The following is a 27,962-nucleotide window of genomic DNA, read 5'->3' on the forward strand; positions in this document are numbered from 1 at the left end:
ACCTGCTTAACTCGAGATGATTGCTGCTGTCCCTGGAACAGATGACAATCAACAATCCTGCAGTGCAGTAGCATTCCCAAGTAGTACGCCGTCTAGAAGAATGGAGAATAATCATGCCCCTCCTATGCAGTGCACTATGTGGTCCCAGGGCCCTCAGCAGTGTCCAGCACAAGAGCTAAAGAGCTATTGAGTGAACACACACTCCACAACAGGACACAGGCCAAAAAGCTTCACCTTCCCGTGGAAGGACGCCACTCCAAAGGAACAGATTCCGTTCACACAACAATCCACTTTATTTCCAACTATGTGAAGCCATGCACTATTTAACACTATTTTTGGTGACATGATGACAAAGCAGTTAGGTTAAACCCAACATAACACTTGCAAAAACAAAACAAAGTGCTCAATCAAGGACAGAAGGAGAAAGAAAATACAATAAGCTTACACAACAGGAAAGAGACTATGTTTAAGGTCTAAACAATTCAAACACAGGACTCCGCATCTAAACACAGAAGACACACAGTGACCTGGTTCTGAGGCCAACCCTGCCGTCTCCTAGCTGTGTAACCAGGGCTCCGACACCCACAAACTAGATGGGGCCTCCCGAGGGGCTGCTGTGAAGTCAGAATGACACAGGCGAGGTGGCCAGCACACGACCTGCTGCAGGCCTCCTCCTCCGGCTTCTGGGACTGCAACACGCTTACACATTGCCCTGCTGCTTGGCAGGGACCAGCAAATCCAGTTCCTCTCAACAGTTCTCCCTTTATATAAGGAAAAATAACCTAGAGTTGGTGACATTATGAATGAGCTAGAATTCCATTTGTCACTTTTCATGTTTAGCAATCCAACTAGTTCAAAGAGAAAGTTACAAGGAACTACTAAATTTGTAGGTTTGAGAAATACAACTACCCATTTGTTTTAAATTTTGGTGTGCTGAAGCCTCATCTGAAGGTCTCCTTTACCTAAAAAGGTAAGTATATCAAAATATGAACACGTCATCAGGCAAAAGAATATCCAAAAATATAAAAAGAATACAGCAATTCAGGTCCCTTGTAGGACTAACAATTTTAACTGGGTCTACAATTCTACATTTGGGCTGATATGCAAAATTCCATGATTACATGAATGAATGTTTTGCTTTTATTTATAGAAGATACCTCACAATCCTATTTATGAATTTCTCGCCCAAACAAAAAAATTTCATGGGAAAAAATTTTCAGTTTTTAATTTTCCACTATAACAAAATTCCCAATTTTATTTTTTATTTATTCTTTAAAGATTTTATTTATTTGTTCATGAGAGACACATAGAGAGAGGCAGAGACCCAGGCAGAGGGAGAAGCAGGCTCCATGCAGGGAGCCCGATGGGGACTTGATCCCGGGACTCTGGGATCACGCCCCAAGCCAAAGGCAGACGCTCAACCACTGAGCCACCAGGCATCCCCAAAATTCCCAATTTTAAAACACTTATTAATCCATAGGCACACTTGGGTGGCTCAGTTGTTTAAGCATCCAACTCTTGAAATCAGCTCGGGTCATCTCAAGTTCATGAGTTCAAATCCCGGGTTGGGCTCCACGAAGGGCATGGAGCATACTTAAAAACAGTAAAAACAAACAAACAAAAAAATCCACCACAACACTTAGCCTATAGCTAGAGTAATATAATTTCAAACTGGGCCACTTTTTTTTTAAGATTTTTATTTATTCATTCATTCATTCATTCATTCATTCATTCATGAGTTGACAGAGAGAGAGAGAGGCAGAGACACAGGGAGAGGGAGAAGCAGGCTCCATGCAGGGAGCCTGATGTGGGATTCAATCCCAGGTCTCCAGGATCATGCCCTGGACTGAAGGTGGTGCTAAACCGCTGAGCCACCCCAGCTGCCCAAACTGGGCCACTTCTAAAAGACAAAAGAGTAAGCTGGAGAATATCGTCATCCTTCACATAATCAAAATTTTTATACATTATCTATCTTAAGTCAAAAGTTCTCAACGTCTTCCCATGAAATGACTGAATAACCAAAATTAAGTTAAATGTAACCAATGTCTAAGACTTTAGAATCTCATTAGTCTATAATTTTTATTAAATGAGGATGGTGTTAAATGAACCCTATAACAATCATGTGGTTCACATAAGTCTAAGGGATGGTGACCCTACCCTATGAACCTAAGGTGAAGTCTGATCAGCCCTGGGGTTCAGGTCCAAGTCCTCCAGGAGTACCAAATCACGTTTCAGCTTAAAACCACATCAGAAAGGACAAAGGAACCATCCACTCTAAGAGGGATCAGGATACCCCCTGCAAGAAATCCCAATGTTTCCACCCACAAGGCATGGTCAATATATGAAGCCCTGGGACAGTCCAGATCTCATTTATAGTGCCCTGACCTGACTGGTTGATTTTTTTTTTTTTTTATCTAGCCTATCATTATGTTCCTTAGCATTAGAAGGTAATTGTGTTGGATTCAATATGCAAGCAGGCAAGTGAAAACATGTCTAAAGTAAACAACCCAAATAACTTACGTAAGTTTCTAATTTAATGGAAAATGTCCATGTTAACTATGTTTGTACTCTTAACAAAAAAAGTGCCCGGGTCTTGAACTTCTAAAGATAGTCTTGAAGTTGGGTTCAAATGATTTTGATCACATATAATGATAGAAAATCTAGTATACATGATTTTCCTTTTCCTTTGGGCATTTATAAAAATTTTTAATTAAAAAATCATATGTAGGGGTGCCTGGCTGGCTCAGTGGTTGGTTGAGTATTCCAACTCTTGGTTTCAACTCATGTCACGATCTCATGGGCAGTGAGATGGAATGCCACATCAGGCTCTGTGCTCAGTTGGGAAGGTTGCTTGAAGATTCTCTCCCTCTGCCCCTTCCTCCCTCACATGCTCTCTCTCAAATAAATAAATCTTTTAAAAAATTAAAAGCAAACAAAGAAACAACAAAAAAAAAAATCATGTATATGTTTACAGATGAACGAAGATCAGCAAATAGTTAATTATTGCAGGTAGGTGTCAGATACAGGGGAGCGTTACTTTTCCATAGGTTTTAAACTTTTTATTATCATGTTAAAAAAAAAAGAGGGATAAACAATGTAAGTTTGTCTTTGCAGTGAAGAACAAGTTCCATGAGGGAAGGGACTTACCTACTTGCTCAATGCAGCAATCCCTAGACCTAGACCTAGCACAGGACTTGGCAGGACACAGCAGCCAAGCAGTCTTTGCTTTACTCACTCACTGCTGTGAAGTAACAGCCCACCCAGGTGCTGCCTGCGCACAACTCCACACGTACCTTAGTCTCTCCCATGGAGTTTCTTAAGACACAGAGGAAGTTAGGGCTGCTTACGAGATCTAACTGCCACTAGACAAGAGCAGACCATCTCTTCAGAAACTTGCTAGAGACTAAGCCCTTGGTTTTCCGGAAGAAAATAAAAAACTTATTTCCTTTCGTTCACCAAACATTCTATTTTTACTTGAGGCAAAGTGGCTCTTCATTGCTTTAACTCCAATTTCCTCTTCCACTCTCCTTTCTCTGCAATTCGTTAGTATATGACTAAACAAGGCTAATATTTCAAAATTTTCCTTACTCCAGTATTTAAAGGTCTTCTCACTCTGTAGGGTCTTCCCGCTTCACCCTGTTTAAATATCACAACGGAGGTGCCTGGGTGGCTCAGTTAGTTAAGTGTCCGACTCTTGATTTCACCTCAGGTTATGATCTCAGGATCGTGAGATTGAGCCCTACATTGGGATCCACACTCAGCATGAAATCTGCTTAAGATTGTCTCCCTCTCCTTCTGGCCCTCCCAGACTCTGCTATCTATCTATCTAATCTATCTATCTATAAATGAAATCTTTTAAAAGTTCACCACCACCCAAGTCCCTACTCCTTCTCTACTTTTCTTCTCAAAAGCACCCATCACCATCTAACTTGTTTATCTGTCTCCCACTACAGAAATATGTTTTGTTCAGTGCAATATTCCAGTACTTAGAACTCTGTCTAGCCAATAGAGAGGCCCACGAAGGAATGAATACAAAGCATTAAAAGCTATTTCCTGGGCAGCCCGGGTGGCTCAGTGGTTTAGCACCTGCCTTCAGCCCAGGGCCTGATCCTGGAGACCCGGGATCGAGTCCGACATCAGGCTCCCTGCATGGAGCCTGCTTCTCCCTCTGCCTGTGTCTCTGCCTCTCTCTCTCTTTGTCTCTCATTAATAAATAAAATCTTTAAAAAATAAATAAATAAAAACTATTTTACTACACATGCAATTTTTATTTTAAAATTTTTATTAAAAAAAATAAAAAAATAAAATTTTTATTCATTTGGCAGAGAGAAAGAGAGTGCGCATGCGCACACATGCACAAGCAGGGGGAGTGGCAGGCAGAGAGAAAGAGCAAGAAGCCTGACATGGGGCTCGACCCCAGAGTCCTGGGATTATGACCTGAGCCGGAGGCAGATGCCCAACTCACTGAGCCACCCAGGTGCCCCCACATAATGTTTTAAAGTGTAATATTTACAAATGTATTCTTATAGCCTTGGTAGATAAATGTCTGAGGTGTACGCTGATTCTTTGTACCACAAAACTATTTACTAGAAATCATCTCGTCTTGTTTGAAACAGGCTTTCTGGATAATATTAAAATGCACACTACCTAAAAAAAAAGTCATGAGCCCAGAATGGAATAACATCTAGTTTTAATAGCTGGCAGAGTATACTTGTAGAAGGAAATTTAAGGCTACACAGTGAGTGGTCAAGATAGGTAGCAGAGACCACAAAGTGCTCTCTTATAGTTTTCTCACTACAGAAACACACTACACCTCTCCTGCTATTAAGTACTCGTGAAATTTAAAATTAAAATGTCAAAGAAACCAGCTCTGCCTTCTCTAAAGCGCGCAGGGTAGAAAACCAAAGGCTGTCAAATGAAAACATATCTACGTCACCACAAAGCCACTTGTTAAAAAATTTCTGGGCAGCCCGGGTGGCTCAGCAGTTTAGCGCCACCTTCAGCCCAGGGTGTTATCCTGGAGACCCGTGATCCAGTCCTGCATTGGGCTCCCTGCACAGAGTCTGCTTCTCACTCTGCCTGTGTCTCTGCCTCTCTCTCTCTGTGTGTCTCTCATGAATAAATAAGTAAAATCTTTAAAATTCTTCACTGCCCATTGATAAGGGTCTCGGAAGGAGTAACGACAAATCCCCTCCTGCTGTCTGGGAAGGCAACTACTAGCTAAACCAGTAGTGATCACGCAAAGTAAGCCAAGACCGGATGACAGTGACTTCCTTTGAGGAACCTGCTCTCGCCCCTTGTAAAACCTCTCAGTGGAGGACTGGCGAAGCTATGTAATCACCAACCTTTCGCTGTGGATGCCTGAACACATTTCCCAGTTCAAGTAAGCATGTCTTAGGTAGCAATTCCAGACCGAACTCCCCATAAGCTCCTCACTGCTGCCTCATCATTCACACGCGGGGCCATCACTCCCAGCACTACTCCCAGCACTGCAGGGTTCTGCCCATTTCACAGAGCTGACGGGGGAGGTCTTCAGGAATGTGCATCACCCTCCCACCCACAGACACTATATATTACTGTTGCAAAACAAACCAAACAAATGTAAGTTCTCTGGCAAAATTCTTGGCAATACAACATAAGTTTATGAAAACAGTTTCAAAACGTTTTACAACTGTGGACAATGAAAATTAAAAAAAAAAAAACAAAACCTAAAAATAAGTATTCTGAACTCTATTGTACCATTTATACGTTCACCTCTGTAGTCCCCTCTTGCTGAAACTAAAAGACTATCAACTGCTCAAGAGAAGAAAAATGCTGAAGAAGACTTCCATCCCACTGAGGCTGGTGGGAACTGCAGATGCAGGAAGCTGCTCCCAGCACCAGGGGCCGCTGAGACCCCGACAGGCTAGAAACACCGTCCTGAGAGACTCAAGTACAAATCCACACACTGTAATGACACACACACCGACTCCAGGGACTTCATCTCTGCAGAACTATGAGCTACCTCACACAGGTAAAAATCCCTACACTCAAAAACACCACAGGAGACTCTGGTCCTCTAAACGGCCAATCCTCGAAATTCTAAAAACGCCTGTACACGGAGGACAACAATCCCAAAGCAAAAGTAAACTTTTCGGAGTTCAGTTCACCAGCATCATCAAAACAAAAACGACTCCATCAGCTCTTGCAAAGAATCCAATCTCTCCAATCGCTATACTTGTTTTGAAAAATAATGCGAAATTCACGAATGCGTTTAATGTCCTGTTTACGACACAGAAGTACAAATGACCGCAGGTATCGTCAACCCCGATCGCCTCGCCGGCAAAGCAGGAAAACGGCTACAAGTGTGTGTGTCAGAGCAGGGACCTCACACAGCAGGATGCTGTGGTAACTACCGGTTTACACGACAACTAAGGAATTCGAGAACGGTCATTCTCATCATACCACAAGTCTTAAGATCACTGTTAGGACGACTCTGAGTGACCTACCTACTTGACCAAACAAGTCCCTTCTGTCACCGTAATCCTACAAGAAATGAAATTTCGCCAACCGTATTTCTATTGACCAGAAGGGTCTTCTCCTCCACGGGACGTCTGAAACCCCGCACTAGGATCCTTTACCTCAAAAGATGAAAAAAAAAAAAAAAAAAGATTCCTTATCCAGAAACAAGGGAAAAAGCAACAAACGGAAACCCTCCAGGCGCCAGGGTTCCTTCTCCTCGGCGGCCTCCCCGCGGCCCGGGTCCCCTCGCGCACACCGGGGGCGCCCGGCCGGCCCAGGCTAAGGGCCCCCGCGTCCGAGCCGGCGGGGACCGCCCCGGAGCCCGAGCCGCAGGGGCCCGAGCCGGGCTCCCACGACCGCGTCCCCGCCCCGCGGCCCCCAGGCGCCGGGCCGGGCGGGAGCAGCGAGCACGTGCGCACGGCGAGCCGCGTCCCCGCGCCGCTCCGCTCCGCGCTCCCGGAGCCGGGTCAGCGCCCGGGGTCCCCCCGCCCCGCGCGCTCCGCAGAGGCGGCCCCGGCGGACGGCGGCTCCGCGGCCCGGCAAAGCGCCAGGCCGCGCACGGGCCGTGCCGTGCCCTCCCGGCCCCGGAGGGCGGCTTCCCCGCGCCCCGAAAACAAAGGGGCCCCGCGGCCGGCGCTCCCGTCGGGGCCGCGGCGGGGGCGCGGGCGGCCGCCCGGGAACAAAGCGCCTCCTGACCTTCAGCGCCGCAGCGGGGCGGGGGTCAGCCGCGGCGCCCGCTCCCCCCGCCGCCCCGGGCCCGCCGCCCCGCCGCCCCGCCCCTGCCGCCGCGGCCTGCTCCCCCCGCCGCCCCGGGCCCGCCCCCGCCGCCCCGGCCCTCGGCGGCCGCGGCCCCTCGCCGGCAGCCCCAGCGCGCCATTACCCGGCCGAGCGCCTCGCGTCCGCTCCTCACGCCTCCTGCGGCTGCGGCAGTGGCGGCGGCGGTGGCCTCGCTCGCTCCAGGGGCTGCGCCGCCGTGGCCGCCAACAACGCCGCCTCCCATTGGCCGAGCCCCCTGGCCCCGCCCTGCACAAGCAAGACGGCCTGCGATTGGGCGGACTCGGCGCAAGTCAACTACGCTTCGGCGCCGCCGGCGACGGCCCATCAGAGGCCGCGACAGGAGGGGTGGGGCGTCGCGCTGCGTCGCGCTGCGTCGCGCTGCGTCGCGCTCAGACCCGCGAGCTGTATGTAAATAAGGTGTGTGACGTGTACGGCGGCGCGCGCCCGCGTTCCTTCCGCCTCCTTAAGGGGCCGGGGCGCGCGGAGGACACGTGGAGGGCACCTGCCGCGCCGCCCCGAGCCCGCCGAGCCCGCCGAGCGGCTCCAGCTGCGCGCCCGCCCCGCAGACCCCCGGCGGCCGCACCGCCCACGCCGCTGCCCCCCGGGCCGCCTGGCCTCCGCGCCCGCCGCTCGCCGCCCGCCGCCCGCCTCCCCGCGCGCGCGCCCCCGCAGCCCCGTCACCGTCTGTCCGAGAGCGCTGGGCTCCGCGGCAGGACGACGGTGCGGGTGGAGAGCGGAGCGGGCCGGGCCGGTGTCTGCGGTCCTGCCCCCGGGCCGCACCTCTGCGCAGTCGGGCGTCCTCGAGACTGTGGCCCCTGGCCGGGCCGCCTCCCCGCGCGGCTGGGCGGCCGCTGGGAAGGCGGGCGGCGAGGGGGACCCGCCAGCCCTCCCGCTGCTGGCGCATTGATGATGCGGCTTTATTTTCCTGTGGCCCCCACGGCCAAGCACCGCGGGCCCAGGTGCTGAGAGCGCCGCAGAAACCACGTCCTTGTGGTCGGCGGGCTGCGAGGCGGGCTGCGAGGCGGGCTGCGAGGCGGCCGCCGCCTGGTCTCGGGGCTGCCCCCCCCCGCCCCGCCCCGCCCCGCCCCGCCCCGCCCCTGGCGACGGCCCTTCCTCGCCCCTTCCAGCTGCAGCCCCTCCCGCTCGCCCCCAGACTCGTCTCCATCTGCACAGGGCCTGTCCATGCCACCAGGTTAGGGCGGCTGCAGGGGCCTCATGTTAACTCCATGGCAGCTGCGCAGGTACGGGGGGGCTGGGGCTGAGTCTCTTGGGGGCTGGCACCCGCCCCTGTGCACACTCAGTCATCCTGGCCAGCAGGCTGGGCAGGGGACCCAGAAGTAAAAGGGCAGGTTCCTGGCCCAGAGCCCCGACCTTCCCAATTCTAGCTGGGTGGCCTCGACAGCCTGTGCTGCAGTTCCTGCACCTTCAGCCATGGGCACTTGTCATACCCCCTTCACGGGGCTGGTGGGGACTCCACTCCATGTCACTGGCCAGTAGCTTGGTGCTGGTGTCCACTGTTCTGATGCCCCCCCCCCCGGGGGCCAGAGGAGGGGACAAGGTACCTGAGGCTACCTGAGGCTCTCCTAAGGAGACTGTCCTGTGAGTGGCTTAGCCTGAATCCTGCTCCAGATGACATCTGGGCCCTGCAGGCCGTGGTGTTCAGTGACTGGGAGCAGCCACCCCCTGAGGGGCCAGAGACCTAGCTCCTGGGCCCAGTGGTGGTCCAGACACTGCGTGGAGACAGCAGGCCAGGCATGGGCACCATGACTATATTTTGTCCCCTGTTACAGCCATAAATGGATTTACTAAGATGACGTGTTAAGTCACAGCAAATGTATTTTTCTGTTAAAGAGAACTAAGGTACGAGAATGAATGTCTCCTGTGGTTTGCGGGGCAGCCACTACAAAGTACCCTGAACTGGTGTCTTAATCACAGGAAAGTTCTTTCTCCCAGCTCTGGACAGTAGAAGTCTGAAACCCAGGTGCGGGCAGGGCTGTGCTCCCTCCAGAGGCTCTAGGGTGTGGATCCCTCCTGCCACTTCCAGGTCCTGGGGGCTCTGGGTGTCTCTGGGCTGGTGGCCAGGTCCCTCCTGTCTCTGCCTGTCCTGCATGGCCTCTTGTGTCTGTGTCTCTCCTTATAGACATCAGCCGGGTGGTGCTTCCGGCCCACTCCTATGCAAACCCATCGTGACCTAAGCACACCTGCAAAGACCCTACTTCCAAATATGGTGGGTTGTGGAGTTCTGGCTAGACATGAATGGCGGGGGCGGGGGGATACTATTCAACTCAGTACAATGTCTGTTCTGGAACCAGCATTCCCTGTGCCCACTGTCTACCTGTCAGGAAGTGGTCCCTGTGGGGTAGTCTCCCTCTGCTTCCAAGGGGGGGCAGCTGCTCCTGGCCTGGAGTTTCTGGAGCCTCCACTCCATGTCAGGGCTGAGGGACGGAGTCCTGCCACTGCCCAGCTCCATGCAGGGCTCTGCCCTCCCCTTCCAGTCCCCAGGGACCTGGGGTGGGACACCCAGTCCCACCGCCTGCCGTGGAACAGTGGGCTCCCTCTCTCACCACATCGGCTTTACACACCGGCTCCCAGCACTTGCGACTCTGTGTCTGAAGGTACCACCCTGCCTGGACCATAAGCTTTGAGGATCCACCAAGAGGCTTCCCAAGAGCCCCACATGAAGGTGGGTTCCATGTCACACCCATGCCCAGAAGGGAGGGCCAGGCCCCCATCTCCTCCCTCAAGACATTTTCATTCTGAACAGTCTCCTTGCCGCCATCCCAGGCCCTCAGACAGACAGACACTCAAGCTTTGCTGACCCCAGAGCCTTGTGCGGATGCCTCCTAGTTACCGAGTGGACACAGTCCTTTCTGATTATCTCCCATGCAGCAGAAGCACCAGCAAATGGATCTGCTCTGGGCTGGGTTCCTTCTTAGCCAGGACAGTCCCTACTCTTCACCAGCTAAGGCCCCCCTCATGCCCTTGCTTTGAGGTCACAGCCAGTTCTCCTGCCCAGGGGTCCCTAAGGTGGCTTCCCACCCCCACCCTCCACACTGTCTACCTGCACCCTGGCAACCTCTGACCACACCACTCTTCCACCCAGCATACTTCCAAAGCTCCCTACTGCCCTCCAGTGAACTTAGAACTGAGGCAGTGGGGTGGGCATCAGTTCATTTCAAAGTCCTCAAGTGATGCTAAGTGCAACCAAGATTGAGAAGGGCTGGGACCAGAACGTCTAGGGAAGGGGCCCTGAGGCCGCACCTCATGGGTTTCCCAGCATCTCCCAGCGCCCTCACTTTGCCCCTGCCCAGCTCTGAGCTCATGCACACCTGGCAATGGCTCCTTTGCACAGGTCCTCCGTGCCCTCCAGACATGAGGAACTCAGAGGATTGACCTCCAACACCCCCTGCTCCGTGCCCTTTCTGCTCCTCTCAGTCCTTGACCTCATTGGCCTTGGCCCAGAGATGTCCCGGGTAGACATCTGGCCCCCAAATCCAGAGGAGGAGACAGAGACACCAGCTGGATAACTGCCCCCAGTCCCAACTTCAGACCTGGCTGGAGCACAGCCAGCCTGGCCCTGGAGGGGACCTGCCCCCTCGTTGCTCAGGGGTGCTGCTTGGTGAATAACCCCTGGAGCTGGCAGGAGGGAGGGTGCACCAGGCCTCAGGGGCACCCCAACGTCCATCCACAGGGTGGTGGCTCCAGGCTACTTTGCAATAAAAGGGACATGGAGACACGGGGAATGAAAGGCCCTCCTAGGGTGTGGATATTAGATGGTGTCCACAGACCACCCAGTGCGGAGCGTATGCATAAGCCTCAGACCCTCGGAAGGAAGGAATCCAGGAGACGGTCTCCAAAGCCTCACAGGCCCTCTGGGACAGCCTTATAGGGATGCTCAGTCTCTGTACTAGTAATTTTCTGCATGGTTTCATTTTTAAGCTAGTCTCTGATAGTTCTGTAATGAAAACACCAAATATTTCACTTTGGGAGAAGCAGGAAGACAAGTCTGGCTCCCAAAGCTGGAAAGACATTTCATGCACAGACTTTTCACAGGTGAATTAATATTATACATTTGAAAACCATTTCCACTCCATTTTGTTCCAGAAGGTTCTCTGGCAGCTTGTGGGGCATCGAGGACACTCCTCCCCAGTCTCCTTGAGGGGATGTATTGGGGGGGGGGCACGACTCCACCAGAGGCCACAGCCCAGCCCGCAATTCACCCCCTAGGCGCCCCACCCCCAAACCCGGCACTCGGAGCAGCGGGGACGGAGGCCAGCCTCCCAAGGTGCACCTGTTCCTGCAGCAGCAGACAGGGCTTGCGTCCTCCACGGAAGATGAGATGATTTCCTGGCGGCAGGCTTTAAAGGACACATGGGCATGAAACATTTCACACAGAAAAGTGGAGGATGGTGTGGGAAGAGAGGCCACCATTCAGCAGTGATCCTGGCCGCTGACCCACAGCCTCCTGCCACTGTCTCCCCTTAGGGATCCTGGTGGACACAACTGCCATGATCACAGCGACAACTGACAGAAGCTCCTTGGTATCATACCAGACCCAGTGCGCATGCCGATTGCCCAGCTGTTCTCAGGGCCAGTTTGTTCAAACCCAACAAGGCTCCTGTGGCCTGTGGTGGTGTTTCTCGTTTCTGCCATTCAGGTCTGCCTCCTGCGCCCCATCCATCCCCCCGCACCAGAGCCCCCGGACAGCCCAGCAGCCTGGGCATTCCTCCTGGAACAGTCGGGGGTGCTCCCCGGCGGCACTCCTCCCCGCACTGCGGTAATGCCCTTGAATAGGAAGTGACACAGAGAGCCTTGCTCCTCCTGGGTGGGGGAGCTGGACCAGTGCACAGGTATCTGCCCACCCCCGCCCAGATCTGGCTCTCATGCTTGTCCCCTCCCTGGGCAATGTGGAGACCCAGTGCCAGAGAAGGAGGAGGGACAGGCTGAACCTGTAAGGTGACACGCCCATCTCCCCTAGCCCCTGTGCCCTACGAGCCACCTGCAAGGTGACACGGTGGCATGGTGAGAATAGCTGTTCCCACCAACTGTCACCCTGGGGGCCTCAGCAGCCGCTGGCAGGCCTGGCCTGGATCAGGTGCCGCACTCGGGTTGCAGACGGAGACGGTCTACTCCTGGTGTCCCATCACTTCTGTGAGCTGGGACCGTGCATGAAGTGCAGCCTCCCCTCCCGCTGGAGCCGCTGAGCCGCCTGGGTACAGCTCCCTGCCCCAGAGAAGTAACTAAGTCTGCAGAGTAAGAAGCTGACACAAAGTCCACCGCCAGGGGTAGCGGATTATTTCTTGGCTTTCTTTGCTTCTGAGAATAAGTATAAATGGCCACATTTCAATTAATCCTGGTTTTCAATACTCGAGTTGTCCCAGATGCGGCCAGTGGAAGTTCCTGAGGCTGTTTTACTATTTTGCAGTAGAGATTCCCGAAAAGCTGAGGTGGCACAAGGCCCGTGCACCCTTCCTGGGGCCCCCTGATGGTGTCCTCTTGCCTGGCCAGAGCACAGAACAGCCCCGGGGGAGCACCGCCCCCCAATCTGGTCAGCCCCTCCTCTGCCCTCTGTTCCCATAGATCTGTGTGTCCAGGGCAGCCCCAGTGGCACAGCAGTTAGGTGCCGCCTGCAGCCCGGGGTGTGATCCTGGAGACCCTGGATTGAGTCGCACGTCGGGCTTTCTGCCTGGAGCCTGCGTCTCCCTCTGCCCGTGTCTCTGCCTCTCATTCTCTCTGTGTCTCTATATAAATAAATAAAATCTTTGGAAAAAAAAAAAAAGATCTGTGTGTCCAGAATGTCACCCAAGTGCAACCATATGGTATTTCCACTCAGCAGGATGCCCTTCTGATATAGACAGTTTTTGGGTTTCACTAGTTTGTCCCTCTTCTGACATGACTCCATCAGCCTTCAAAAGCTTCCCTTTGAGGACAGATGGCTCAGGGTCTCCTTGTGCTTCTGCCCTGGACCTGGGGCGGGCCGTTTCTTCCAGGAGCCTCGAATCAGGCTCTGTGAGGGCTCCCAGCAGCAGAGTTTGTCCCCTGTCTACACAGCCAGAAAATCTCGACTGTTTAAAAGTAGATTATTGGGGCACCTGGGTAGCTCAGTGGGTGGCTGCCTTTGGCTCAAGTCATGATTCCAGGGTCCTGGGATTGAATCCCACATCGGGCTCCCTGCTCAGCTTCTTCCTCTCCCACTGCCCCTGCTTGTGTTCTCTCTCAAATAAAATCTTGAAAAAGAAAAGGTCGAATGTCAGTTCATATTGTTTTTTCTAATTTGTATTTGGGAATATAGTGATTTTCCTTCTTTCCTTTTACACTCGAGTTTTTTCTCTTGCATCAAAACCTGGGTTGCGGACATCAATATTGTATTTGCTTATTAGCAGAGGCCACCACGATGTTGCCAGTCCCTCGCGCTGCTCTGGAACCTTGCATCACTGAAAGTTGCTGTGCCCTCCCGTGGAGCATGGTGGGCGTCTCGGACTGCCTGCAAACTTGAGAGGATGGTGGTGGTCATGCTGTGGGACCTCTGAGGTTACATCCAAAAAGGCACATGGCTCTTCTCGTGGACACGCACCTCCAGAGCTGAGGCTGCCTGTGGGAGACCCTGGTCCAACACCACCAGGTGGAGCCCCACTTACCCAGAGGCACTGGAGAAGGTGGTAAAGTGATAGTTGTTTGCAGCCACCAAGTGTTGGGATGATCTGTCGTATAGCAGTAGGGAACCGGAATGAGTTCATTTCACTGTGTTTTGGGGCCTTGTTTTCTTATTGGTTTAACTGCTTGTACGTGGAATGTTTAGAAGTCTGAGAAGCATGCTGTCTCAACACCAAAACGCCCTCCCCACGCCCCACCTCGGTTCATAACCACCTGCTCCCCGTGCCTTCGGTGCTCCTGAGTTGCACCAGGCACCTGGGGAGAGTCAACTGCTCCATCAGTTCTGGGAAGCAATGCTGCAGTGAGTGGGATATCTCCTGGAGTTTCCTACAAGCGGGGTCACAGGGGCAAGGGCTGAGGATGCCTACGACCTGGTGTTGCCCACCCTCTCCCGCACCCCGGAAGGGCTGCCAGTGACACTCAGCGTTTCCTGACCTGACAGCCCAGCACTGGCGCCTCTGTCCTGTCTAACAGGGTCTAACCTGGCGCCCTGCTTCTGCAGGGCTCAAGGGTGCTGGTTCTGCTGCACCCTCGTTAGGCCAGTTAGGCTCTCCAGTGTTGGGGCGCACTGGATGCGAGGTCCTGGTGACAAACAGCTGCCCTGCTGAGTGTGCTGGGACTTCCCCCCCTTATCTGGGCCGGCAGCTGTGCAGACCTGGAGCAGGGGCCAGGGCCCACCCTGCTGAGCCAGCCCTTTACCACCCCTGGAGTGTGGAGCTGCTGGAGGAGACGCTGAGCTGTGTTTACTCATCAGAACCAGAGGGGCCCAGTGAGCAGCCTTTGTGTGGGGTGTCCGTGGGCTCACCAGTTTGAGCCTGTCTTTTTCCTACTTAAATACCTCCAAATGCACCCACACACCAGAGATTAGCCGATAGCCATCTGCATGGGGGAGAGATTTCTCGGCTGGCTGAAGCAGCTCAACTGAGCCGAGCGCCTAAGTCGGGACCTGCTGAGCCAGCAGCCGGGAGCGGGTTCCGCACAAGCGCTGAACGTGCAGCGCGCCGGCACACAGCACACCCGGCCTCACTGTTGGGAAACATTTATTACTGAAGTCTCAAGCTGATGACGGCGTGGCTTCCGTGAACACAATCCCCAGCGTGGGAGCCGAGGACCACTGTAAACATGATCGGGCGTCATCACTAAGGACGCAGACAGGAAGTCAGCAGGCCACCAATGGCTTGGTTTAGACACTCAGTCCCCTGCCCTTTCATTTGAGGCTTCCGTTTTGAGCCATTTGCAAATACTCCTTGTGGCGCTTCTCCTGAGCTTCATAGAGCTTCTTCACCTTCTTGGCTTGCCCTTTGCTCAGCTCTTTGCCGTCCACGTCGTGTGTGGGCAGACCCTGAGAACAGGGAGAGCACGGGGTTATCAGGGTGCACCTGATGCCCCACTCGGAGCCCAGGGGCACATGGATTCAGCCCCTGGAGCTGCCTGGGCACGTCCTCACCGCACGTTCCACACTAGTGCACTGATTCAGCAGCACCTCTCCCAGCCACTGGGAAGACAGTGGCTGGTCTGGAGGCACCCTCCCGCCTGGGAGCTAGGGCCAGTGTTCCCTCAGGACCAAAGGGGCTCAGTTTTCATGGGAAGGTGGTGAATATGTATCAGAACCAGTAAGGAGAGCCTGAGGGTCTAGAGGCAAAGTGGCTGTGAATGCCGGGACGAGGAGCTCTGGAGACAGTGCCCACGGCTCCCTGACCACACCATGGCCAGCTTGTGAAGGGGACCTGCTCTCTGATCCAGGCCACGACGGGGCTCGGCTGCCGCGATGGAGGGAGGCTGCCTTGGGTGCTCGGGGCTGCAGGCACGGACCCTGAACGGCGCTTCCCCCAAACTGCACCCCAGACAGAAAGGCTGCTCACTCAAGGCTGGAAGCCCTATTACTCCCAATTTAAAGGTGTGACAAGAGAAAAGAGGTTCTTACGTTTTCATCAAACTTGGAGTATTTGTCGCTTTCTGACAAGAACATCTCACTGGGTGGGATCTTCATCTTGGCCAGCTTCGCTGCCTGGAATGCAGAGCCCTGCTCACTGCAGCCCAGCCCACCGGGGAAGGCGTGAACACGCGTCACCCCAGCCCAGCCCTGGGACTCAGAGGGACACAGAAGTCGGGCAGGGTAAGGCCCAGGCAGAGGGAGTTGAAGGAGGGACAAGTCCACCCCGGGCGTCGAGCTTGCTCTACAGGGGGGAGGGTTGTCCGAAGGAGTCTGTGACACGGCCTGGAGCCTGTGGCTGCCAAGGGGCAGCTCTCCCAGCCAGACCTCTCCCTCACCAGGGCCTCCCGGCCTCCCTTTGCTCAGGTGCCATGTGGGGGTGCGTGGGGAGGCCGGGAGGATGCTGTGGTGGGCGCAGGTGGAGCAGGGAGGACCAGAGAGCTGGGGCACAGGGTCAGAGTAGGCACTCCCACCAGGGGAACCCGGGCCCCACGTACACTGCGTGTGTTACCTCTTGCTCCTGTTTTATCCTGGCGGCCTCCTCCTTCTTCTTCCTCTTCTCCTCTTCAACCTACGGGAGCAGCAGGAGCCCCGTGAGCCAGATCTGCTCAGGGCCTCTGGGGGCAGGAAAAGGAACAAAGCAAGGCCTGCTGGCCCCCCGGTGCCTGGACTCTGACCCAGCCACCCTGTGGACAGCTCTGGATACGTGGCGAGCCCAGCTGTGGGGGGTCTGTCTGGTGAGCAGAGACAGCATCACCAGGGCCTGGAGGGGGCGGGAGTTAGCAGGTGCCAGGACATGGGGCCTGGGCCAACCACCAGCCTGGGAGTGGGAGCAGGGCAGGGACCCTCAGCCCGGGTGTTGGGTGGCACCCGTGAGGGGAAGTGCGGACTCAGCTGTGCCACAGACAGGAAAATGCCCTTGTAGGCATCTCGGGTTTCGGGGCTTCCTAGTCAGCAAGGCTGTCGGGTGGGCGGCTGGGCACAGGCAAGTGTGAGGCTGGAGAGAACCTGGGGTACCGGGCAGGGAACTTTGGGACTGGGTGAGGGCAGCGCAGGGCCAGCAGTGGGAAGTAGAGCAAGGGTCCCCACAAGCAGGGGCCACAGGCTCGGGAGAAGCAACCAGTAGAGCAGAGGAGGCCGGGAACAGGCAGAGGTGAGGGTGGCATGGGCTGGGCGGGACTTTCTCTGTGAGGACACAGTGTCTGTCCCCTGGTGGGAATGGCCATGCAGGGAGGCTGCAGTCCTGGTGCTCATTCAGGCACTGCTGACTGGATGGGCCCCACTCAGGGGAGACAGGAGCAAGGCAAAGAGGGCCATGGCCAGCGGCCGCTGCGAAAACCAGCAGGCAAGGCCCGTGTGGGCAGGGCTGCCTTTTGGCACCCTCATCAGAGCCCCGTGTGCCTTTATGCTCCGCATGCACTTGCACCACGGGGAGGAGAGTGGTAAGCTGAGGCATTTGCTTCTTCCCCAACCCAGGGGCAGGGGTGGGCAGAGCCAGCCCCATGTCACCTCTAGAGCCGGGTCACCTGCTGCGCTGCCCTAGGTGAGAGCCCAGCCCCAGGGACAGGACACTAAGCTGGGTGAGCAAGTGGGGCAGAAATGGGAGGTGCAGTAGGGGGTCCCCGGCTCCCAGGAATGCCCAGCTGTCACCACCAGCTGTCCAGAACATGCCTTGCACTCGCCTTACAAACCGTGCTCCCACGTCACCCGCACCTCCTGCCGGTGCTCCTCATGCACCCAGGCCCCTGGCACCAGCCCCACACTTCCTGGGTGGACGAAGGGCTGCCTGGCAGGTCCTCCCTCAGGGACAAAGGACACAGCACTTCTGAAGAGCAAGGTGCGACCAAACTCGTCAGCTGCACGGTTTACAGAAAGGGACTTGTTCTCCCTTAAACTCGGGGGGTAGCTTTTTAAAAAGAGGACCCTTCCTTAGAAGGTAGACCCTTCTTCTGCTACTGCTCCGCCCAGTGGCCCAAGTCCCATGAGGTCCCCTGGTGACAATTCTAGAGTTGGGACCTCACGAGAGAGCTCTGGCAGGGCAAGCACACAGCGCCAGCAGTCTCCCGTGCCCGCGCGGCTGCTCCAGCACACTCACTCGTCTCTTCTCCTCTCTCTCCCTCAGCAGGGCCTCTCTGTCTCCCAGCTTCACCACGGTTGGCAGCCCTGAAAAGCCAGGTGGTTGGTGAGATGAGGCCCAGCCCCAAGCCTGCCTGCACAGACCTTGGGCCCCTGCTGCTCATGGGGCTTCCATGTTAACTGTACTGGTGGGGAGGCCTCACCACTCCCAACACAAGGCCCAGAAGTCATCAAAGGGGACATGCCGCCTGAGTATTTAAAATCTAAAAATTTCCTGTGCAGCTGAAACCCCCACAAAGTCCAGACACCATGAGCCTGGCTGACAGTCCTGCAGGCCATCTTCTGAGTGACAGATCACAGGGAAGGGAAGCCAGTGGCCATAGGAGGGTACACAGGAGGTGTCCTCAACAGCCAGAGCAACAAACCTCCAAGGGCCCCCCCTCCCACGGGGTCACGGGGGCGCCGCCCTGGGCCTCCTCATCACATAAAAGCCCATCATCCTCTGACCCTGGCCTGGGATTCTTTCAAAACCAGCCTCCGACCCCAGCATCCTTCCCACATCCCTGCCCACCACACCCGAAGCTCCTTACAATGGCCCCAGAAGGGATTAGAAGGACCCACCTTCGTGATCTTCAAGCCGCACCCCAAGCTCGGGCAAGATGTCATCCCGCAGAGCATCACTGAGCTGCAGAACCTCAGGGACTGTGGACAAAGACAGAAGTTCAGTCTGACCAGATGCACAAATGTGCACCTTCCCCAGCGCCCTGCAGGGAGTTGAAGCCCAGGCACTGACGACTCTGCTGCCATGAGTATGGAGCAGCCCCCACAGATGGCCAGGGTTTATACAGCGCCTGAGGACCCTGCTCAGTGGCAGGTGTGGTCTGGAGATGCTCCTGGACTGCTCCTGAGAGTCAGAGCAGGAGAAGCCAGGGCCGCACAAAACCAGGTGGGCAGCTTGTCCAGGGAAACCAGGTTTCTACTCATAGGAAAGAGGCTCAGAAACCATCCCAAGCGCCCTGGTCAACTGGGAAGGTGTCCAGCCCCCACAGCCCTGGCCTGGTGAGCCAGAAGAGCAGCCGCGTTCCACACTCCAGGACCCAGGGGCCCAAGGCCACACATGCTCTTAGGTCACCCAGAAGTCCTACAGAGGCTCCCTGCGTTCTTCAGGCCATCCTCAGGCATGCCTGGCCTAGGGCAACGCTCAGCTAGGTCAAATACATCAGCGGCACAGCACCAGCTGTCAGGAAACCTGCTCGGATGCTCCACGCTCCCTCATCCCCTCGCCTTGTGAACCGTGCTCCTGAGTCCACACGCACCTCCCATCCTCCCAACATCCTCAGGGCGAAGCAGCTAGGCCCAGGACCCATGGTTCCAAGCAGCTATTGGTGAGAGCCAGAAATGGGTCTGGAGGCTGGGGTGAGCCCCACAGCTGTCAGCTTCTCTCACTGATGCACAAGGCCCAGCTGAGGGACAAGGAAGGGCCAGAGGCCTGGGGACAGGGGTCCACACTGCCCTTTGGTAACGCTGCCTCTCACTGCTCTCAGCCAGGCCTCGGCCCACCCCAGGCGTGGGCTACAGCAAGCAAGAAAGATGACACACACCAGCAGACAGAGTGGGTAGGGATGAAGAAACCATCAGTGTGGCCTCTGGGCCTGAACAGGATGGTCCCTGCAGGTTCAGACGTTCTTAAACCTCTGGGTCAGTCTGTGGGTCCCAGAGGCAGAGCGAATGACCATGGACTTGCTCCCTCCCAGGCACCACAGATGGCGGCAGATCCAGTAGCACCTAGTTGAGGCCGGTCAAGGCCAGGGGCTCTCAGGGAGCCTGTACTGATCCTGCAACAGCAATCACAGAGTGTGCCCCAGCCAACCTCATGGCCATCCTGTTCCCAGGAGGCTCAGGGACAACATGGCAGGGGGAGGCAGTCTGTTTGCCTCTGAAAACGAAGAGCACAGGAGGGCCTCACCCAGAAACTCTACAGGGGAATCTGGCCTCAGTGAAGGAAACTCAGTGGTTCATGTCTGTGGAATGGGGACATGTCACCATCTCTGAGGGTAGCGACGAGCGTGATAAGATGCCACGTGTGGGAGCAGGCTGTGCGCGGCTCTGCTCACAGGGTCTGGCGGCACCGGGACGAGGCATTCTGTATGTGGCTGTCTATCAAAGCCAGGTCTCAGACTCACAGCTCCCAGAAGGCTGCCTGCCCCACCGTGTGGCCTGCTAAGTCCCCAGCCCATGCCCTACATGCACTTGGGGAAATTGGTGTAGAAGCTGGGCTGTCACAGGGCACGTGACAGCAATCCATCTCGGAAAGCTTTAATAGCAACAAATCCTGTAACATCAGGTGACAAGAGTGCTGGCACCCTGCCTGCCTTATCGTACGGTGGACACACTATGACCAGCATCCTTAGCCCTCCCTCAGGCACCAGCCTGCACTCCAGGCCCAATCCCAAGTGGCTCTGCACACCTTGGCCATGCCCCTGTGAGGAACATCTATGCCAGAAACCAAACACCCCCCAAGCCTCCTGCCCAAGCCTCTGCTGCACCTCATCCATCTCTGCAGCACTGGCCATGGCCCACGGGAACACTCACTGTCCTCCCCAGCTCTCCCAGCCTTCCCAGCATGGCTGATGGGATAACACCCTTTATGCTTGCTCCCTGCCCTTACCCTGCCCACAGCCCCATGGGGATGGCTGGCCCTGGGGAGGGCTACACCTGGGGCAGGAGCTGGAGCAAGCTACCTAGAAGTGGAAAGGAAGCAAGCCAGGGCCCAGCATCACCACCGTCAGCCGACTGTTGGCACCCTGAGAGGTGGAAGGACGCCCAGGCCCACACTGTCCCCTGGGTCTGGGTTCCGCAAAGCTGAGGACAGTGGCCATCACCACCATGCTGAGACCTACCTTGTCCACATAACTCAGAATTCCCCCCCAGACTGTCTTTCCAAACCGTTTGATTACTTTGGGGGCACACCTACTACTCTACCATCTTCTGAGTCACATAATGACCGGGTCCAGTTGCAGAGGAAGGAACTCCCACAATCCCATGACAAGACAAACGACCCTATGAGATATGGGCACAGGGCCTGAAGAGACACCTCTCCAGAACAGATGCACACGTGACCATGAAGCCCAGGGTAAGGGGCTCAACATCACGTGTCATGAGGGAAACACACACCAAAGCCCTGGTGAGATGCCACTGCCAACCCCAAGGGTGGCTGGAATGAAAATAATCATTTTTGTTCATCCAGAAGACAGCAAGTATTGGTGAGCGCGTGGAGAGATTGGAGCTCTCCGGCACAGCTGGCAGGCAGGGGAAACGGGGCCGCTGCTGTAGAACACAGTTCAGTGGTTCTTCAAAGTCACACATACAGCTGCCATACAACCCTCAAGATTCCCCTCCAAGGGACATCCCCAGACCCTGAAAATGAGGCTCAACCAGACACTTGTGCACCTGTGTTCAGAGCAGCACTATTCCTGACAGCCACAAGGTGGAAACAGCCGAACGGGCACCCAAAATGTGTTGTGTGCATGCAAGGGACTGGTATTCTGCCCTGCCAAGGAGTGGAGTGCCGGCTGCGCTGCAGGAAAGCATTCTGTAAAGTGACAGAAGCCAGAGACGAGGGGCACATACTCCTCGGCTGCATGGACATGGGGTGTCTGGACCAGGTTGATCTACGGGTGCAGAAGGCAGGCTGCTGGGTGCGGGGCCAGGGGTTATGGCTGTTCCTGTGACCTGTGGTTGCACAGCACCGTAAACGTACTAAATGCCAACTGCCTCATTCACTTTAACAACAGGTAGTTGTCAGTTATGTCAATCTCACCTCAACGGGCTCTTTTTTTGAAAAAAAGAAAAAACTCCAGTTGGATATTTTTGAGGAATTCCATAAAGCATTCTCAAGCATATGGAAAAACACAGATCTCAGTAGCTAATACAACCTTAAGAGAGGAACAGAGACGGGGGCTGCCTCTGGGGTGGTGGGGAGAAGCAGGAGACCGAGAGCGTGGACACCACCATGGCCGGGGATGGGGAGGAGACCCCTTCGCTGCCTGCAATGCCGATGGGGGTACTGGCAGGCTCTGGGGTGTGTCTACCCAGGGAAGATCCAGGTTTGCAGCTCTGGCTGCAGAGCCTAGGACTGAGGAGAACCCCGGATGGAGCAGGGGTGTCACTCGGGGAAGAGGCGCTGGCAGAGGTGGGGCTGTGACCTGTACAGCAGAGGCCACCCTGAGCAGCAGGGTAATGCAGGGGAACTGCTGCCAAGGGTGAGACCACCACTGGCCCAGCCACCACTGCTGGCACGGCTCTCCCAGGGAAGGAAGCAGCTGTGCAGCCACCACATGCCCAGAAGAGGAAGATGGGCTTCCCTGCGTGTGGTCCCTGGGGGCGCCCCTGGCCACAGGTGCCAGGCACCAGGACCTCGTGGACCTATTGACTCCAAGAGGATCTGACTGTAGCAGGTTCTAGGAAAAGAGGGTCTCCATTGTGGTCATCTGCTAACGAGCATAAGCTCAGCAACATTTTGTGTGAACACGCAGTGGAGACACCCCATCAGCTTTTCCTTCAGAGGCTGCACCTGCCTGGCCAGTGCTTGTCCTCGCCTGACTCAGAGTCCCTGGAGCTCGAGCACTCAGAGGGGTGGCGCAAAGGGAGGGAGTGAGTCCTCCAGGGCGACTGCTGGCAGGGCCAGACACAGGAGTGGAGAACAGGCTGGACACTGCACAGGGAGCCCCATCAGCTCCCCAAAAGGAGGCTCAGCAGAGGATGCCCAAGGCCACAGGAATCTGCCCATAGACAAGAGAATGAGCAAAATGCAACCTGCACACACAGTGGAATATCACCCAGTCCTTACAGAGGAAGGACATTCTAACACCTGCCACAACATGGATAGACGTTAGTCATACCGAGTGAAAGAAGCCAATGACAAGAGGACAAACACTGCACGATTCTATGTATATGAGGTCTATGGAGATCAAATTCATATGGAGAGTGGACAGTGGTCACAGGGCCAGGGGAGGGACGGGGTCAGTGTCCCCTGGGGACAGAGAGTGGATGGTGGTCACAGGGGAGGAGGGACAGGGATCAGTGTTTCCTGGAGGTCAGTGTCTCCTGGGGGACAGAGCCTCACTTGGGACGATGCACAGTCCTGGATGGAGACGAACAGTGGGGAGAGCTGCACAACAGGAATGCGCTTCAGACCGAGCTATGCTCTTGCTCATAATCAAAACAATACATTTCATGTTACAAACATCTTAACAAAAATGAAACAAATGAAGGGGGAACGACGTTCTGGGCACACCTGAGTCCCTGCCCTTCTAGCTTCTTCCCAATTTCCCCAGCCTCTCCTGGTCAGCCGCCCCAGCCCACACCAGGGCTGAGCTCTGGCCAACATGACTGTGGACATCCTGGACCGCATCTTCTTCATCTGTGAGGTAAGCACTGGGCATCTGGGAAACTCGGCTGAAGGCAGGACCCCAGAGCCTCCCCTGAGCCTCTCGTTCTGTCCATCCTGCTCCCCGGGAACAGCAAGAAACAGCACTGTCAGATCCAGGCTCCTCCCCGAGGGGCCGTGGCCTTGGGGCTCCCTGCCCTCTTGCTCTGTCCTCCCTGCAACCGGCGCAGCTCCCTCTGGAGGCTCCCTGGCTGCCCCATCAGTCCTCTGCCTGCTCCATTCTCAGGACACCCCACCTGGACCCACTCTGCAGGGATGGTAGCCAGACGAGCGCGCCAGGGGTGCTTTCCTGTCACAGAGAGGCCTGGGGAGGGAGCGCAGCACAGCAGGTGACAGGTAGCATTTGCAGCAAGTGACTCCTGCACAACTCTCCCTGGCAAGGCTTGAATCCCTGCCCTTTGCTTTCTGCTTTGAGAAATGCTGAGCCGCAAAGGGGGCAGCGTGCATGGGAAGAGGGCTGCAGAGCAGGCCTGGCACGTTCTCGGTTCAGCATGCCCATCGGCACACAGACGGCGCAGGGTAAGATGTGCGCCCCTGCCTGATGGCGCCTGGAGCTCTGTCTCACGGTCGGCAGTGACACAGCATGCTCCAAGTCCCCAAGGACACAAGACGGCAACCAACCTCGGGAATATCGGCAATGCCAGCTGGCTGGGCACGGTGAGGTGGCCCCAGGGGAGGCCCCTTGGGTGCCAGGCAGCTGTCTCCCGCCACACTGGTGCAGCAATAGTTGCAGCAGTTCTGTCTCCCCCAGCTCCCCATGCTAGCCTCCAGAAGCAAGGATAGGTGCTGGCAAGCCCTCTGGCTGCCGGACACACCCAAAGTGGACATGAGCCCCCAGCAGGAGGGAGGGCAGGCAGCAAGATCTGCCTTTCCATTCAAGTAGCACAGTCGAAGAAACCCTGCGTCTCACATATGCGTCCTTGGCCCCCACCCAGCTGTCCTCCCTGTGGGGGACGTGGTGTTGAGAGACACAGTGCTGTCACGACTTGAGGGGGCGGCATTGCAGATGTACTGCCCCAGGCCTGGCGCTGCTAACATCTGTTGGCGCCCAGGGCGGCCCCCCCAGCGAGGAAGAGCCTCACCTTTTTGCTCTCGGGCGATCTTTCGCACACCTTCTCTGAACTCGGAGAGCACCTGCAGGTACGGCATGACCGTGGATTCCAGCTGCAGAAAAAATGGTTTCAAAAAAAAAACAAAAAAAAAAACAAAAAAAAACAAAAAACGGTTTCGCTCAGAGACCAGCTCCGCCTGCATTTTCAGCCAGGGCTTGGCAACAGTGGGGGGGGGGGCGGGTAGGATGGGGGGGGGCGCCACTGCCATGGCCACTGCCTCTGGGCTGGGACACACTCTCCACCTGGCACTCGGTCCACAGCAAGTGTGCGGGTCCCTGTGTGGACAATGCGGGCCAGCGAGAGAAGAGCTTCTGTCCCAGCCCAGCCAGACAAGTTCTGCAAGCCACTCTGCTCAACTATTCTCAGGAGCGGCTTTGTCTCCTCTCAGATACAGGGTTAAAATACCCCATCTATAGTTAAATGGCTCCACGTGGGTGTCTGTAGGGCGGGTTCTCTTCTGGGAGACTACACTGGTCCCTCCTGGGCCAGGAGCCAGACCGTGTCTGCGTCCAATCTGTGGCCACACGCATGCTTGTGCAAGAGGAAGGAGTCTCCAGGAAGTGTCTACCACACACACACATGCGTGTGCGCACATACATGGACTCGCATCTACACCAATGGTTAATGACCTACAGGAACCTGGAGATGCCCCGGGATGGAAAGCCTGCCAGAAGGAAAACCAGAGACAGTAGAATCCAAACTGGAGAAACAATGATTTCATAACCATCTTTTCCTTGACATCTTTCCTATCTTTCCAGTAGGTTTTTAAGCAAGGTCTCCCCCTGCCTCCTAATTAAGTCTTTTGGTGGCTCAGTAACCAAAGCAACAATCTAAATGCAGAAGCCGACTAGGCTGATGAGCCCACAGTGACCTGGCCTCTCGCTGTCCAAGCACGCACCTGGGCTGGGGTGCTGAAGTCGTGTAGGCTGACCGGGGATCGGGATTTTAGTTCCTTATGTCCACCGTGCTCAGAGACTCCTGTGGTGGGCCTCAGCGCAGTGGGGGATGGAGGCCTTAGCCAGCGTGCCTGCAGCATCTGTCTGGAGGAGACCTGCCCCCACGGTCTAGTGGACCACACCAGCATGTGCTATGCACCACTCAACAGTAGCCTGATAAATATGTAGGGCCATCTTCCCCATTCCTAAAACAATTCAGATTTAGAAGCTGACACATAAACTTCAAATGGTGTAAAGCGCAGATCCCACCCTTTGGCCTGGCAGGTCCCGCCTGGTGGTTGCTTATTCCAATGCTCAGCCTTCAAAGGGCCCACAGAGGTCACATGGAAAGGCCCCCACACAACCACCGCACTAAAAGCATTATTTTAAGTTCAAGAGCAGGCGGTCTTTAATGTAGAAAGTGGTTTTTTTCTTTTTCTTTTTCTTTTTCTAAGAAACTAAGTATCTAGCATCCCTTGTTCAAGAAAATACCACAGCTGCGTAGGTTTCCTTTCTGAGAAACACTGAAGAAGGTTAATGCCTTTAGAACAACTAGCTTTATGGCTAATCAAGCCCCTGGAGAGGTGGGCACCAAGCTGAGGCAGTGTTTCTTCACAACACAAACTGGTTTCTCTGCAGAAATCAGTTCTTGGGGAGACACCTATACGTTCCCCCTGCAGAAGAGGGTTCCTCACACCAGCCACTGTCTGGAAAAGAATTGTAAAAAGAGTTTGCCTTTTTACCTTGTATGTGCTTCCTATTTTCCTTTAAATGAGTTCTACCTAAATATCTACTACATATTCTCTTCAAATCCTTAAAGATCACTCCTACAGAGGGAGGATAGAAGTGTGTCTGAGACGAGCCTGAACAAGCATATGCCATGAAGGACAGCCATCGTGCAGCAGAAACTACCAGTACCAGGGCGACACCGGCCACTGCCCAGGAACTTTCTCCCCACCAGACTCATGAATCAGCATGCTATCTGAATCCCCATGTACAAGGACATGAGCACATGGGCATCTATGCCATGTGGCTGCAGCTTAATCAAAGATGGTCCCATCGAGCCTGCCATCCTGGAATTGAGCTCTCAGACAGCAGCACAAGCACCCCCAGTGAATGGTCAGGGAGCGAGGCTGCCATGGCCTCTGCTGACCTTGCACACGTGTGGTGAACAGCTATGTTCAATTCCCCCAGCCAGGTCCAGACATGACCCGGGGCCCATTCTGGAAAGTCCAGTGCAGATGGAACCTAATGTGGGTCCCCAAATGTCCACAGCGTTGGCCCAGGACATGAACAAGGAAGGGGAGGGAGCAGGTGTAGAAGGCAGGATGGTGCTCCTCCAAATGGGCACCACTTCTTAGGGGTGGGGGCGACCCCCAAAGAGGGAGCATCTCTGCACCCAGGTGTGCTCTACTCACATCTGGGCTGGTTCCAGGTCCTCGCACTGGGAATCCCAGGGAGCTTTCCTCTTCAATGGCCCCAAAGATCTAGAAGAGAAACAGACATGCAGGATGAGTGTGTCAAGGGGTCCTGACAAGTGGCCTACGATGACCGGATGCCAGGCCCAAGTGTGCCCCCATCTGCCCTCTCCGGGGCTCTCTGAGTGAGGTCACCAAACCATGGGCCCAGGCCTCATGAGCACAGAGGTATGCACAGTGAGTAGTGTTGTACCAGGCGGGAAGGCAAAAGTGCCCACAGTGAGGACATGCATATGCGTTCTGATACACTGGAGCACAGTGTGAGCTGAGGATGGGAGCAGGTCTCAGCCCCTGTAACCCATTCTTGCTGTGTGCACATGGGGCCTGTGGGTCGAGGACCGCCTACCTTTAGCATGCGGGTGAGGTATAGAGCGATGCTTTCCAGCAAAGCCCGGTTGGGCCTCCTCCTGGCAGCCTTCCTGGTCGCCATGTATAGGTTGCACTGGCTGACCAAAGCCCTCATTTCCTCCAAGACAGTGCGTGTGTCCACGTTGTCACAGAGGGCTTCATGAACCGCTGCCTTCTTGTCGTAAAAGCTGAGTGAGAGGAACAGGAAGGTCGGCGGGTGACATGGTGCACACGTGCCCGAGCGGTCCAGCGGCCGGATCATGGCCCACTGGGTGCTACATGTACTGGGTATGGTTTTGCACACACGGGCGTGATGGTGCTATGCCCCCCACTCCACTGCTGGGCGGGCCATGGGTGGCCCATAACGCAGGCACACTTGCGAACCCCAGAGCAGTCTCCTACCTCTTGTTCAGTTCCGTTTCTTCATCTTCCCACTTTTCAAACCGACCACTAATATCAACGGGAGCTCGGAGGAGGTCTTTCACATTTAAGAAAAACTCCTGAAGTCAGAAAATTCAGTTTAGCGGCATTTAGAAAACTTCATTTGAACAGCATCAGAGAAAGAGCTATCACGGTGAGGTGCGCCTCCTCTGTGTATCATCCGAGAAAGCAGCGCGCACTGACACCAATGCCAGAGGCCAAAGGTTGGAGGGTGTTCCTTTGAGGCAGGAATGCATTCCATTCTGGGTTTAGCCTGAG

At 55.2% G+C, this 27,962-nt stretch overlaps 2 protein-coding genes across 7 annotated transcripts in view; both read right to left on the reverse strand.

The window, feature by feature from the left end:
- NAP1L4 (nucleosome assembly protein 1 like 4) overlaps positions 1-8,270 on the reverse strand; it is a 43,858-nt gene extending 35,588 nt beyond the window's left edge. For 2 of the 5 annotated variants that reach the window (XM_055310645.1, XM_055310685.1), the window contains exon 1: positions 7,382-7,487. The gene's annotated coding sequence lies outside the window, so the exon portion shown is untranslated. Of the gene's footprint in view, positions 1-6,488; positions 6,621-7,381; positions 7,488-8,058 lie in introns of those variants that run through there. The other 3 variants (XM_055310655.1, XM_055310664.1, XM_055310675.1) reach the window with 3 other exon arrangements.
- A 6,685-nt stretch (positions 8,271-14,955) lies between these two features.
- Positions 14,956-27,962, reverse strand: part of CARS1 (cysteinyl-tRNA synthetase 1) — a 48,397-nt gene continuing 35,390 nt past the window's right edge. For both annotated transcript variants that reach the window (XM_055313911.1, XM_055313905.1), the window contains 9 exons: positions 27,666-27,763; positions 27,262-27,451; positions 26,856-26,924; positions 24,473-24,554; positions 18,563-18,643; positions 17,961-18,028; positions 16,377-16,436; positions 15,857-15,940; positions 14,956-15,274 (listed from right to left, as the gene is read on the reverse strand). In XM_055313911.1, the coding sequence (XP_055169886.1) occupies positions 15,140-15,274; positions 15,857-15,940; positions 16,377-16,436; positions 17,961-18,028; positions 18,563-18,643; positions 24,473-24,554; positions 26,856-26,924; positions 27,262-27,451; positions 27,666-27,763 (867 nt within the window). In that variant the 3' untranslated portion in view covers positions 14,956-15,139. The remainder of the gene's footprint in view (positions 15,275-15,856; positions 15,941-16,376; positions 16,437-17,960; positions 18,029-18,562; positions 18,644-24,472; positions 24,555-26,855; positions 26,925-27,261; positions 27,452-27,665; positions 27,764-27,962) is intronic.

Source organism: Nyctereutes procyonoides, unplaced genomic scaffold, assembly GCF_905146905.1.
Source record: "Nyctereutes procyonoides isolate TBG_1078 unplaced genomic scaffold, NYPRO_anot_genome, whole genome shotgun sequence".
NCBI lineage: Eukaryota > Metazoa > Chordata > Mammalia > Carnivora > Canidae > Nyctereutes > Nyctereutes procyonoides.